Source organism: Pteronotus mesoamericanus, unplaced genomic scaffold, assembly GCF_021234165.1.
Source record: "Pteronotus mesoamericanus isolate MK-2021 breed Mesoamerican mustached bat unplaced genomic scaffold, CSHL_Meso_final scaffold_54, whole genome shotgun sequence".
Taxonomy (NCBI): Eukaryota; Metazoa; Chordata; class Mammalia; order Chiroptera; family Mormoopidae; genus Pteronotus; species Pteronotus mesoamericanus.
Genome location: NW_026555321.1, coordinates 8,871,539 through 8,883,715, shown reverse-complemented (window position 1 = coordinate 8,883,715; position 12,177 = coordinate 8,871,539). Strand labels below are relative to the sequence as shown.

At 40.9% G+C, this 12,177-nt stretch overlaps 1 protein-coding gene across 2 annotated transcripts in view; it reads left to right on the top strand.

Annotated features, from left to right (window-relative positions):
* ZCWPW2 (zinc finger CW-type and PWWP domain containing 2) overlaps positions 1–4,727 on the top strand; it is a 93,837-nt gene extending 89,110 nt beyond the window's left edge. For both annotated transcript variants that reach the window (XM_054595756.1, XM_054595757.1), the window contains exons 8-9: positions 1,204–1,328; positions 4,475–4,727. In XM_054595756.1, the coding sequence (XP_054451731.1) occupies positions 1,204–1,328; positions 4,475–4,636 (287 nt within the window). In that variant the 3' untranslated portion in view covers positions 4,637–4,727. The remainder of the gene's footprint in view (positions 1–1,203; positions 1,329–4,474) is intronic.
* Positions 4,728–12,177: the final 7,450 nt, after the last annotated feature.

Sequence of the window (12,177 nt, the reverse complement as noted above, 5' to 3'; positions counted from 1 at the left end):
TATATTCAACAATTACATTAAAAGTTAATGTTATTGCTCAGACGTGTTGCTTCCATATTCAGTGACAATATTTTAGCTCTAAAGGTCTAATTTCACACTCCATGAACTTTCTCAGCTGTTCCACCTAGTGTGATATTTGATGACTGGCCAGTGAATGGTGGATAATAGGAGGTGGTATGTCAGATTTTTGTAACTAGAGTGGAGGGTGAGGGGATGTGTATTCATGGCCTTTCTCTTTGAATCATGTTGCCTTTGGAAGGACTTCTCAGATGCTCCATCTGTCTGTTGTGCAGGACAGCAGGCTACACATGGCTTCCTTTCCCTGATCTTCACTTCAACAGACTCTTTATCAAATGACAATGTTTGTTTTATTTAAACCAGGAATTCAGTTGCATATTGTTAATTAGTAGTTGAGTCTGTAGAATTACAATGTTTTTTCTTTGATGGGGGGTATTATTTTATCTCAGCAAGTTCAGTGAATTACCAGATTTTTTTTCCTACTTATATATTTCTTTCATAGTAGCATACACACACAAGCATTTATTGAAGTTTGTTTTTCTTAAATATCAGATTAGGCAATTAAGATGTATTGATAATTTGGATTAGAAAAAGGCTAGTTTATGTCTAGCCTAGCTACTTGATCACATGGCTTCCCCCTTTTAAACAGTAGTTTTAATAGTTTATTGCAGAGATTGGTAAACTGTGGCCCACAGTCCTACCATTCACTGCCTGTTTTGTAAATAAAGTTTTATTGGAACATTGCCCCTCTCATTTGTTTATGTACATGTCCATGGTTTGCCCTGCAACAGCAGAATTGAGTAGTAGTGACAGAAACTGACTGGCCCTTCACAGGAAATGTTTTTTGACCTCTGGTTTATAAACAACATAATTTTCTTTGGAGTCCTTGGCTCCTGATTGAAAAAAAAATACAAAACTCTAGTGAGCTTTTATTGTTCTGGGGTATTTCATGTTCTACACATAGCAAGAATGTCACCTGCCTTTTTAAAGAAATAATTGTAAAATATTCACCTAGAAATCCATAATAATGTTGTATCAAGCAGAGGCCATTTGTGAAGTTTATACAAATATACTTATTTTTTATCTTGTAACATTTAGAAGATTTCCTCTTAATGGGTGGCTAAGATTGTGAATTAGATTGAATTAACATGCAGCATTTTTGCTATTTTAATGATGTTTCTTTAGTTGTCTCTGAGACAGAAGTTTTACTAAAAGAACTGGAGCAAATGCTACAGCAAGCTCTGGAACCCACAGTGCCACCAGACGAGTCTGACGAGGACCGTGGAGAGCCAGTAAATACAGGAGAAAAGGTAACGCTGATAGTTATAAATAACAACTTCAGATTCTTTAAGTGGCAGAAATTGTTCCTGGAGGTACATTGTCAGTATGTGGGAAACTTTTTTCACTTCTCAAATTTGAGCTTTTGATTATCATGAGCCGAATAGTAAATTAGTAGCCTGTGGAAAAATAAGAACACATCTATCAGTCTTTGCACAAGTCTCTGTGTTTCAGCAGCGGAGCTCCTTTCGCTGTAGGTCACTGAGGTTGGAAGGGGGAAGGTGGATGGGCCTTGCCGCCACCAGAGAGGCGCCCTCCCCACTGCCAGGCTCTGCCATGAGGAGAAGGGGCCAGGGTCAGAGCGGCTCTTGGGGAGACCTGCCTGTTTCATGCATAGGGACAACCTCCATTAATAAAATACTGGGGGTGGAATCTTTTATTGCAATACATTTCACCACACGTATTTAGACTTGTCCTTTTTTTTTCCTTTTGGCCAGTCATATTGGGCTGAGAAAGGCTACATGTGCTTAACTTTATTCAATACATATATGATAACATAAATTTAAACTTGTGGTTGAACTGTTCAGCACATTAGCTCCATGTATATACAAATAAAATAAAAGTACACACCTACGTCATTAAAGCAGAGCAGCAGCGGGGTAGGTGTGGAAGAAACAAGTCGTAAGGCAGCCACCTCCATAGGCAGGGCAGCTGTTCCCTGGGTGGGGAGGGGGACAGATGGCCGCGTGTTTTCCCGCATCCTTAGGGTTTCACTCATTCTCCCATCCGTTCATTAGAATATGGTGGGTCTGGAGTCGGGAGAGCACAGTGGCTCGAGCACCGACTCTTCGAGAGAAGGCCTGTGTCCCGCTCTTGGTTTTGCCTCTAAGGACTTGTGTAATTTGGCCACGTTGCTTATCACTTGCCTCAGAGGATTGTTTTGAGGGTTAAATAAGGCAAACCAGGGAAAGTGCTTTGCACAGGAAATGACACCTAAAGTTAGCTGTTATTACAGATGAGAACCGGCAATGGCAGTCACTAGAGAGAGTAAGTGCAAAGATTTCCTTACTTTATCTCTTTTTTCACATTCCCACTTTGAGTAACTTCCCATTCTTCACGCCCCGCCCCAACAAGAAACAGAAAACGGTGTATTTGTAAATGGATAAGGTTGTTTACACACATTGGCATGCTGCCCAATTGCGTGATTTTATTAAGAACTTCAACAAGAATAAAGCAGATTCTTAAACATTTCCTTTATTGAATTGGAAATCAAGAATATGTGCAGAATTTATAGTTAAGGAGATCAATGTGTTAAAAGAAAATAAAATTAATGTTAAATACTCTTACTGATTTGAAAAACATGATAGTTTTTTTAATCAGCACCAGGATACCAACTTGTATCTGAATTTGCATGGGTTGAAAATGCCATTTTTCCATTTAGAGTTCCTTTTTTAAAAAAACTTGTTTTTTATATCTCACCTGTTACAGAACAAGATCCATAGGTTTATAACACACACACACACACACACACACACACACACACACACATATAATTACTATACAATTTTTACTTTTCTAGCAAATGTGTGTTTTGTTTGAGCACCATATGGTTTTGTGCAATGTTTTTTCAGTCTTCGCAGTTTGTCATTTCAAAAATACAGCCAGGCTGATTTTTACAGAGATGTCCTGGAGCTTTTACAGCCAGAGTTGGCTTCTATTTTCCCACTATAACTAATAACTTGATAAAATAGAAAATTACTTCTGATTTTTATTTCTTAAGGTAAAATACATAGTTTTAATACATCACCAGGCAAGAGCTTCCTTTTTGTTTTAGATTCTTGTAGTATTATATGCTTTCAAAAGGCATTTAGGAATTGTAAAAATTAACCATTTTAACTTTCTGGCAGGCAGGTGAGTGCCGCCTGCTGACTGGTTTATAAGCCACTCTCCACACTGAGCTTTATTAAGTCTGGCATTCATGCAGGTTCAGGATATTTAGGGCCTTGTTCACTTTTAAATAAGGAGAATAGCAATGAAACTAACTATGAAAGCTGGAGTAATTTCCAATTTAAAAGTAAAGGAGTGATCAAGTGATCATCACCTCAAGAATTTCTTTTCTTTCTTTCTTCTTCCTTTTTTTTGTTAGTGGAAAAAATTAATGTGGCTTCCAAAGGTAACTTCACTCAGAACAGGAACTGTGTTTTGTTTTTAGGAAAAAGTGACCTCTTAATAAGCTAACACACCAAAAAGAACCACCTTATAATTTTAAAGTTCTGAGCAGAGATTGTTTGAGCTATTTTCAAAGTTGTAAAGTTGAGGGTGTTTTCATCATTCACTTCACATATAAATTTTCAAGTTGATTTCTCTCAAGCATTTTACTAATGGATGAGAGTAGCAACATGAAAATAAGGCATACACATGGATAGTCAAAATTCATTTCTATTTGTCACTGAAATACTTTATGAGTCACCTTCCTAATTATGGTCTTCATTAGCTAATATTAACACTGATTGACATGCCCTGACTTAGCAAGCAATGGGAGGGAATTAATTTCAGATTTTTATAAAATCCATCTGAAAAATTCACACATCGGATAATCTATTTACAGATAAAATTGTTTACTTAATAATTATTTGTATGCCATCCCATTTTGATATATGAACATACTTACATAATCTACATTTTTAAAAATATCATAGAATGTTAACTCTAATGGTCCTTGAAGCTCTAAATCTCCTCTGTGTGCGTTGTTTGCATCAGTGTCCTGTCTGCACCAGGGAGGCTCTCACTATTTGTAAGGAATGCACATGCCTATGAGATGACCACAGAAAGTGTAACTGGAACGGTTGTAAGTTGTATTCCTTATAATAGTAACTTTAAGAATAAATAAATATAGAAAACTCAGAGAATCTAAATGATCATGTTTTTCTAAAGCATGAAACTAAAAATGTGAAGCTTTGGGGAACAGACAGGACCTAAGTTGTCTTTATGCCCGCACGTTTGCTATGCATTACACTGTACATGGGAATCACATTTTGACCACCAGCGGAACAGAAAACTTCGTGTAACTGCTGCAGTCTGAGGAGCTGCCGACTGCTTTATGTTTGTTTGAATAATTAAGCCTAGTCTCTGAGTAAATGTGATGGAGTTCTGAGGAATTGTGTGATTGTTTTTGCAGTTCTCTCAGTGGAGCCCTGAAGCTTCTGCGAGCAGTCCGTCTGAAAACCCCTGCGAAGAGGACTGTGTTGTAATTGATGGGATAAAACTGAAAGCTGGAGAATGTATTGAAAACATAACTAACAAGTTTAAAGAAATAGATGCTCTGATGTCTGAATTTTAGGGCATTATAGATATTTTCAAAAGTAAATGGTAAAAACAAAGTCAAAAACTTAAAATGTTGAGTAAAACAGGTATATATGAGTATTATATCAAAATTGATTTTGTAATAACTTTCTGCTTTATCTTTTGAGAATATACATTGTTTTGAGATCCAATCAAATGATACCTGTTAAAAATTTAGAATTTAAGAAACCCTGATGTTTGTAGATTTCTTTCATTTGCCCTAATTTTAAAACAGTATGAAATTTACTGCATAAGTACATGCTTTACAATGATTATTTAAGCCCTTTATTCAAATGTGGCTGTTAAAATGGCTAAGTCTGTTAGAATTCATACAGATAATTCAAATCTGTTTAGAGAATGTGTATTTGTAGTGGAATTAAGCTACTATAAAATAAAAGGTAATATAAAAATGGTTATATAATAGAGTTGGAGCTTTTCTTAAAAAGTAAAGATGTCAATTGCCTTCTTATATTGGAAATAATTATTTCAACTACATTGCCCAAACTTGAGTAACAGCCTGTTGGAGGTTTTGAAAAGATCTGAATCCTGGACCCATTTCCGCTGAATCAGTATCTCTGGCGGTGGGGATGGTCAAATGTATTGATACTTAAAAGTATACACAGGTAAGTTAAACATATTCACTGTAAAACAAATCTTAGCCATATAGAAAAGCAAGCAGCGCATCATGCAATAACACCCTCTTAACATCTCCCCTGAAATCCCATTTTTTAGGGATTGCCTCCGTGGGTGTTCATCTAGGCCGTGTTCCACGCACATCACAGCGTGTGTATGTGCACATCCATCTCTAGTTCCAGGTCCGGCTCCACTTCTCTCCGTCCACCTCCTCTGGGGGTAAAGGGTAGAGAGAAGGGCATTCCGGGCACCTCAACACAAAAACCGAAGCCTGCGGAGAGAAGAAAACGCAGGAGAGCCCCTGGGACCAGCTGTGAGTTGAATGAGCGGGAGTGCAGTGGGCGGGTGAGAAGGCAGGCTCAGAAGGTGGGGGGCTGTGTGCAGGCTGAGGCGTTGATAACTGTCGGGACCAGGGGAAGGTTTAAACAGCGGGACCCCTTTTACAGTTCAGAGAAAGCTCATGAGCAGCAGGTGGAGAATGCACGGAGAGGGAGTCACCTTGGAGTCCGGGGACCAGTCAGGAGACGATTTTGGGAATCCAGTTGTGGGATTATGAGAGCCTGAAGCGTGGTGGTGCTGTGATGGAGAAAATTGGATATGTTCAGGCTAAATTAACATCAATAAATTACCAGGCTTTAGAGACTGGATATAGGGATGAGACAGTGGGGGGAGTTAAGGACGATTCCAAGTTTCTCCTGCTCATAATACGTGCAGGTCAGACGCGTAGGACGAATATCAAGTTTGGGCCAAACTATGTGCCTTCAGCAGAGATTCTAAGATCTTCATGCTTTGACAAAGCCTGCATTTTGATACCATTCTAGGACAAGAGTGACTAGAATAGTTTCTCAGCATGTCACATTTAAATTCTACTTGGTATAAAACAGCGAAGATTAGGCTTCCTTTTTTTTCTTCCAGGTGAATTTACTGCACAGCATTTTAGAAAAACTCTCCCTCCTTTTCTGGGCAGTATGGTTTTATATTCACAGCCTAAAAGATGTCTCAAGAAGTAATTGGTCCCGTTTTTTGTTACTGCTTAGAATCAACTATAAAAATGGCTGCAATTGTATTTAAAAGACTTTGTCAACATTTCTGGTGTTTGAAATAAACCCCCATCTAATACACTAGATCAGTTAGATCATTTGCAACTAATTCCTCTTGATAGAACAGCCAGTGTTCATCAGAGTCAGCTTTCACAGATTAGATACTGAAATTTCCAGACTGAATTCATCCCTACCATGTTCTGCATTATACTAGTCTGGAATTTCCACCAAAGACTTTGTGTACTTGAGCAGCTCAAAAGGCTTCAGGGAACAAATATTTGGATTGGTTCTACCTTCAGAGGAAGCTGCAGGCTCCATCTCAGAAGAGGCTGGGGGGAATACAGACTTTCAAATTTCAAATAGAACTCACCCAGCCAAAGGGATAAAGGAACAGTTCATTAACACCTCAGTCCTCGGGGCTGAGAACCCTGCCTGGCTGGTGTGCCCTGCCTGCCGGCGAATACCGAGTATTCCGAGGCAGGCAAGGCTGAGACAACAGAGATGGGGCACCACGGTGGGACTGTGGGAGCAAAATGCCTGCCTTCAGGTCCTGGTGCTGCTGTGTATGTGCTGGGAGACCCGAGGCAAGTTACATTACTTCTCTGAGCCCAGGTTTTCTTTTCCTCTCCACCCCTGCCCACCATTCTAGAAAGCAGAAGAGGTGCAAGACTATGCAAGTTATGACTGTGATTGTTGGCCCAGCATTCCTCTTCTGACTGCCTCAGCCATGCCTCCTCTAGGCCCATTAAACTAACATGCTCCTTCCATCAGAACCTGGGCGACACCCCTGCTTCTGGGGTACTGGGACCAAGGACTGTGTGCTATTAGCTGACTTCTAGGTCAGGCCTACAGGTGGTCAACACCTTACATTTATAGCTAGAACCTCTTGCTAGGCCCAAGGAGAACATTATATTGCATCTGCCCACCAAGGGAGGTTAAATTCTAAGTGCATTAGTTATACCATGTTCAGTACATGAGGTATAAGACAACATGTCAGGGCCTTCTGTCTGGGCGTTTAGGCTTGAGGGGTGGCTGACTGATTCTCTTTGTGATGAGTTGGGTCGAGCCTGTCTGTCTACAGTCTACCCGAACTTATTAAAAGTCTGGGGGCATTAGAAGCTGTGTTCCCAGTTAAATCTGCAGACCCTGGAGAGCTGAGCACCAAATACAGCTGCTACCTTATATTCCAGAAGTCTCAGTCCATTTGCCTGATGCTAGAAGCTGAATTTATGTAGGGATTTTCAGTGGTAGGAGGCTTAGCTCTATCTTTATTAGAGTCAGGCTGCGTTCTTTTGATAGGCTAGTGTCTACTTGCCACCAGTGGGGTGACAAGGGAAATGCACCTGTGTACTATCACACTAACTTCTGTGTAGCAGAAGTCTGTAGTGTGCACAGCCTCGAACTTGCTGGCTCTGCAGTGGAGGGTGACAGTCTTAAACCAGTCACCAACAGACATAGGCGCTATCATAAACTTTATAAGCCAGTCTAGAACTTCTGTAGGAAAAATTTGGTGGTTAGTACTTTCTTGAGGAACGTTTCTTTCATGAACCTGAGGGGACCTGCACGGTGCTGTTGAGGGAACAAAACCATGCTACCTACCATCAAACGCCTCTACCAAATCGATCGTAATCCACGACTCCACTATTTACTGGGGCTAACAAATGGTAGAGATCTATTCCAGATACTTCCAGCCCAGTAGAATTTGAAAATCCTAGAAACAGCCAAATCCTGCTCTGTCATTTCAATGATCTCTATAAGGTTCCAGGAGGAGATCTAAGGATAGCACAATTAAAGAATTTTAAGTGCTTCTTTATGGCTGAGCCCACCCTTGATGCCTTTCAATAGAGTTCTAGAAGAACTGTAGATTCATTAGAGTTCACTTCCCTTGGAATTAAAAAAAAAAAGATTAAGTATTTTCATATATCAGAATGTACTGGTTTGTACAGAAAAACTTGGCCGTAAGGTCCAAGAGCCACATTCTATGTCTGCAAATCTAAATGTTAGCATTCTTATAACCATGGATTTGTTGTATGGTCCAAATACTCAAAACAGGGAGCGGCATAGTCAAATAGAAGGGCAGAAGAAGGAGGAGAAAAATGGTTTCCAAGGAAAACATTGCAAGAATGTGTAGTTTGCTTCTAAATCCATATAGGAAGGTACTACAAGAAAGAGATATGCTTTAAAAAATTCCAAACAAAAACAAGAACCCAGTTTATAAGCAGTCCGGAAGGTGTCGGGTGAGAAAATAAAACTTTTTTTTTATCTTTAGGCTCTCCATCGAGAAAAAGATTCTCAAGTGAAGATATAGCCTGGGGACAAGACCAACTCCAAGGTATGGTTGTTGACTTAGAGCAGGAGAGACAAAAGACCAAATCCAGGTGGCTTTCAGGAAAACAGGGCCTCATGGTAAAGACCCAATCAGGAATATGGCTCTAATACTAAGTACAAAATATTAATTACAAAGTGACTTTTAGTAGATCTTTCAACTGAACAAGAAACTTCCTATAAACCTTAAGGGCATAGCACTATAGCCACCTGATGTGCCCAAAGTGTTGGTAATTAAATCTGGAGAGAGAAACATCTTGAAAGAAAACCCAAAACCAAAAACATGATTTTAACATATGGAATGACCTAGTATGGAAAACTAGTATGAACTACATAGAAAAGCCACTAAGTTACAGAGAAAGTGATATTGCCAAAGCACTACCAGCCTGAACTAAAATAGAAATTCTTTGAGAGAAAAAAAGATCTCTTAGCCCCAGTTTTATAGAGGTAGGAAACAGGCTGGGAAAACTTGGCCACACACACAAGGTATAAATTTCATTTTCCTTTTCAGCAACAAATGATGATGATGGGAAAGGATTTCTCAGAGGGCCAGAGCCAGGAACTGTAGAGAACAATGAACTGGGGATATTCCCCATCCCCCACTGCCACTCAGCTTGCCTCCTCCTGGGAACAGAACTACTGTCTAATGAAGAAACATTTTTTGCTCCTAGGACAGGGGAACTTGGCTGATTTCCCAAGAGGGATTTCAGAATTGCTAAAGACAAAGTTTCACCCCTTTGAATGGGAATGTTTACTGCGATTATCCTGTCCCTGTCATACTATTGCACGTTGTGTGGGTGTTGCGAAGGGGTGAGGCAGAGGCCCAGTTCACATCTGGGCCAGATGTAGATGAAACATCTCTAATGTGTCTGATACCATGATTGGGTGAGGCTTCTGGGTGTCCTTTTGTTGGGAATGGAGATGTTTTTCTATTGGAGGGATGTGAAAATGTGGCCAAGATTAACAGTAGTTGATTGAATTATTGACGTAAGTTTCTGTGTCTTCTTGCACTGCATCATTATCATGGCCCTATGAAGGGCAGAGTGTACTTCCCTGCCTTGTGACTTTGGGCTTGGCCTCTTGCTTTGATCAATGAGTTAGGGCTAACATGATGGTGTCAATTTTTAGCCAAGGCCTTAAGAGACTTTGAGTGTTTTCTTCTCATGCTTCTGCCATCACCTTGAGAAGAACATGCCCCAGGAAGCCCTCTGGTTCAGGGAGGATTAAAGACCAAGGAGAAGACCCAGATCCACAGACTTACAGAATGAAGCAGCGATGCCCAGGTGATCTATAGATCTATAGATGTCTTTAGCCACTGAGTTTTGAAGTGGTTTGTTACACAGCATTATTGTGGCGATAGTTAACTGATACACTTGGCTTCTTGCTTCCAGCAACAATTTCACAGACCAGTGGTGGTGGCAGCTTTTCCCTTGTGCCTGGACTATGGAATGTTTTCTCCTTAGCGTAGGACTACTATCAAAATAGTCCTGCCTCCTGGGTCGGATGCAGAGTGCTAGCCAGAGGCCCTCTGCCAATGACCTTCCCAGCTTTGTCTGGATCTAGCCCATTCCTTGCCCAGCCCACAAGGATGAGTTTTATTGTGAACTGCCTCAGATGGCTTTACCAGGGAGGCAGCATCTGTATAGATACTATAAATAAAAAGATTCCCAACACCACCCAGTATATGACTAAGGGTTCGGAAGAGTGGGTCACTTCTTTTAAGAATGTTTAAACTCTATAATTATCACATAGAGTGGAGACATGCCCATAATGGTAGAATGTCTCATTTGGCAAGTTAAAGTATGCATGTATTTCCACTGCCCTTCATTTCCCCATTTCTTCCTTAGCACTTTGGGATTGTGTGTGACAGGATCTTGAGTTCAAAAACCTAAGTTCGGGTCCAGATTTTACCTACTAACCTGTCTAAGTCATAGAGCCAGTGAATGGAAGGGCCAGAATTTGAGTACATTTCTGTCTGGCTCCACGTCCCATGCGCTTGATTATTATCTATATTGCGTGATAACCTGGTTACTTGCCAGGTGGTGGGATGACCATTTAGTTTTCTCCTGTGTAAAATGGGGGAGGAACTACCTAAAGGCCAACATTGTTGTGAGGAGTAAATGAGATGTTTTATGGGAAAGTGCTTTGTAAATCACTTATATTTTCTACTTATTCTTTTGAAAGGAAACTGAGTACATGTTTAAATATGTTGCAATCAATAATTACTGATAAAATTTAATTATACATTTGAAATGATCACTTGTCTTACTCCATCTACTAGTCATCAGTATCAGAATTCCTTGGTTCTGTTTTTTAAAATTAATCTTTGTTGACAGCACTATGATCTTCTCTCTGATGGGTATGTTAAGAGCGATATCTATTTTTTAAGGGACATCTCACTGTAGAATTTTGGCAGTAGCTTTAAACTACCTTGCTTTCTTCACAGACATTTCACTGAAAAAGGAAAGGGGGCAGTCTAAACGGTGGGGGGTAGTGGCAAGATTCTGTGTCATTTCTGCATGTGTTCCAGTAAACGTACGACTGCCTTTCAGAGGAAGCCTGGGCTGTGTGTAAGCATGCCTCCCTTCCACAAGTTGGAACTCGGTCCCTAGATCCAAAGGTCTTTTGAAAGCCAGGAAGCTCACCAAAATATTTGATCAAAATTAGTCTGTTTCAGCAGGGACACTTGCTTATTATAACATGCAATGGCATAAGTTTGAAGTGTTATAAAACAACTCTCTTGAAGTTGCAGAGGGAAAGGGACAGACAGGAGACAGATGTGAACATGGCCATGGCCCTCTCTTCTGGAGCTTACAATCTAGTGATGGAAGAATGTAAACAAATAGAAGTGGTCCCCAAAGCAGAAAGTGAATTCGAAAATTGCAGAAGGGAATTTTTTTTTTTTCCCAGAAAGCTAAGAGTCAGTCGTAAAATCTGTTAATACAATCCCTTCAGTCTCAGATGTCCCCTCCCAGAGCTGAGAAACCACCTCACAGAGTCTGAGGTCAACATAGAGCTTTAGACCTGGCCTGCCAGCTGCCATTTATGAAGGGAGTTAATCCAGAACTAAGACTCCCCACTCAAGCTCTTCCTTTGGTTCCTCTTGAATTGCAGAGAGGGTCAGTGACAGGGACACCTGACCTTTAGAGCCCACGAGGTCTTGGCCTGAGGGGGCTCATTGCTTCTACCAGAACAATTAGATCAGATCCCAGGTACTCTGTACAGCCACCATTTCCCTTTTCCCCTTCCTGCTCACTTGCGTGCCTGCAATCCCCTGCCCCCTGTTCCTCAGGACCTCCATGTCTTCTTCTACTACTGCGGGTCAAGCCAAGATGTGGGAGGCATACGAAGGGCTCCAGTTGGCAAGGGACACTCATCTCAGATGGGAGTGCTTGGAGCCCTTTTGCTACAGAGGGGGCAGGGCTGTGCGTCCTCAGGGTCAGGGGCTGCCGAGCAGTCTCCAGCTCCAGCCTGCGGTCCTTCCTCTCTGCTCTCCCCTTGCTTCCTGGCCCTGTCTCCCGGCAGCAGCTGCTCTCAGACA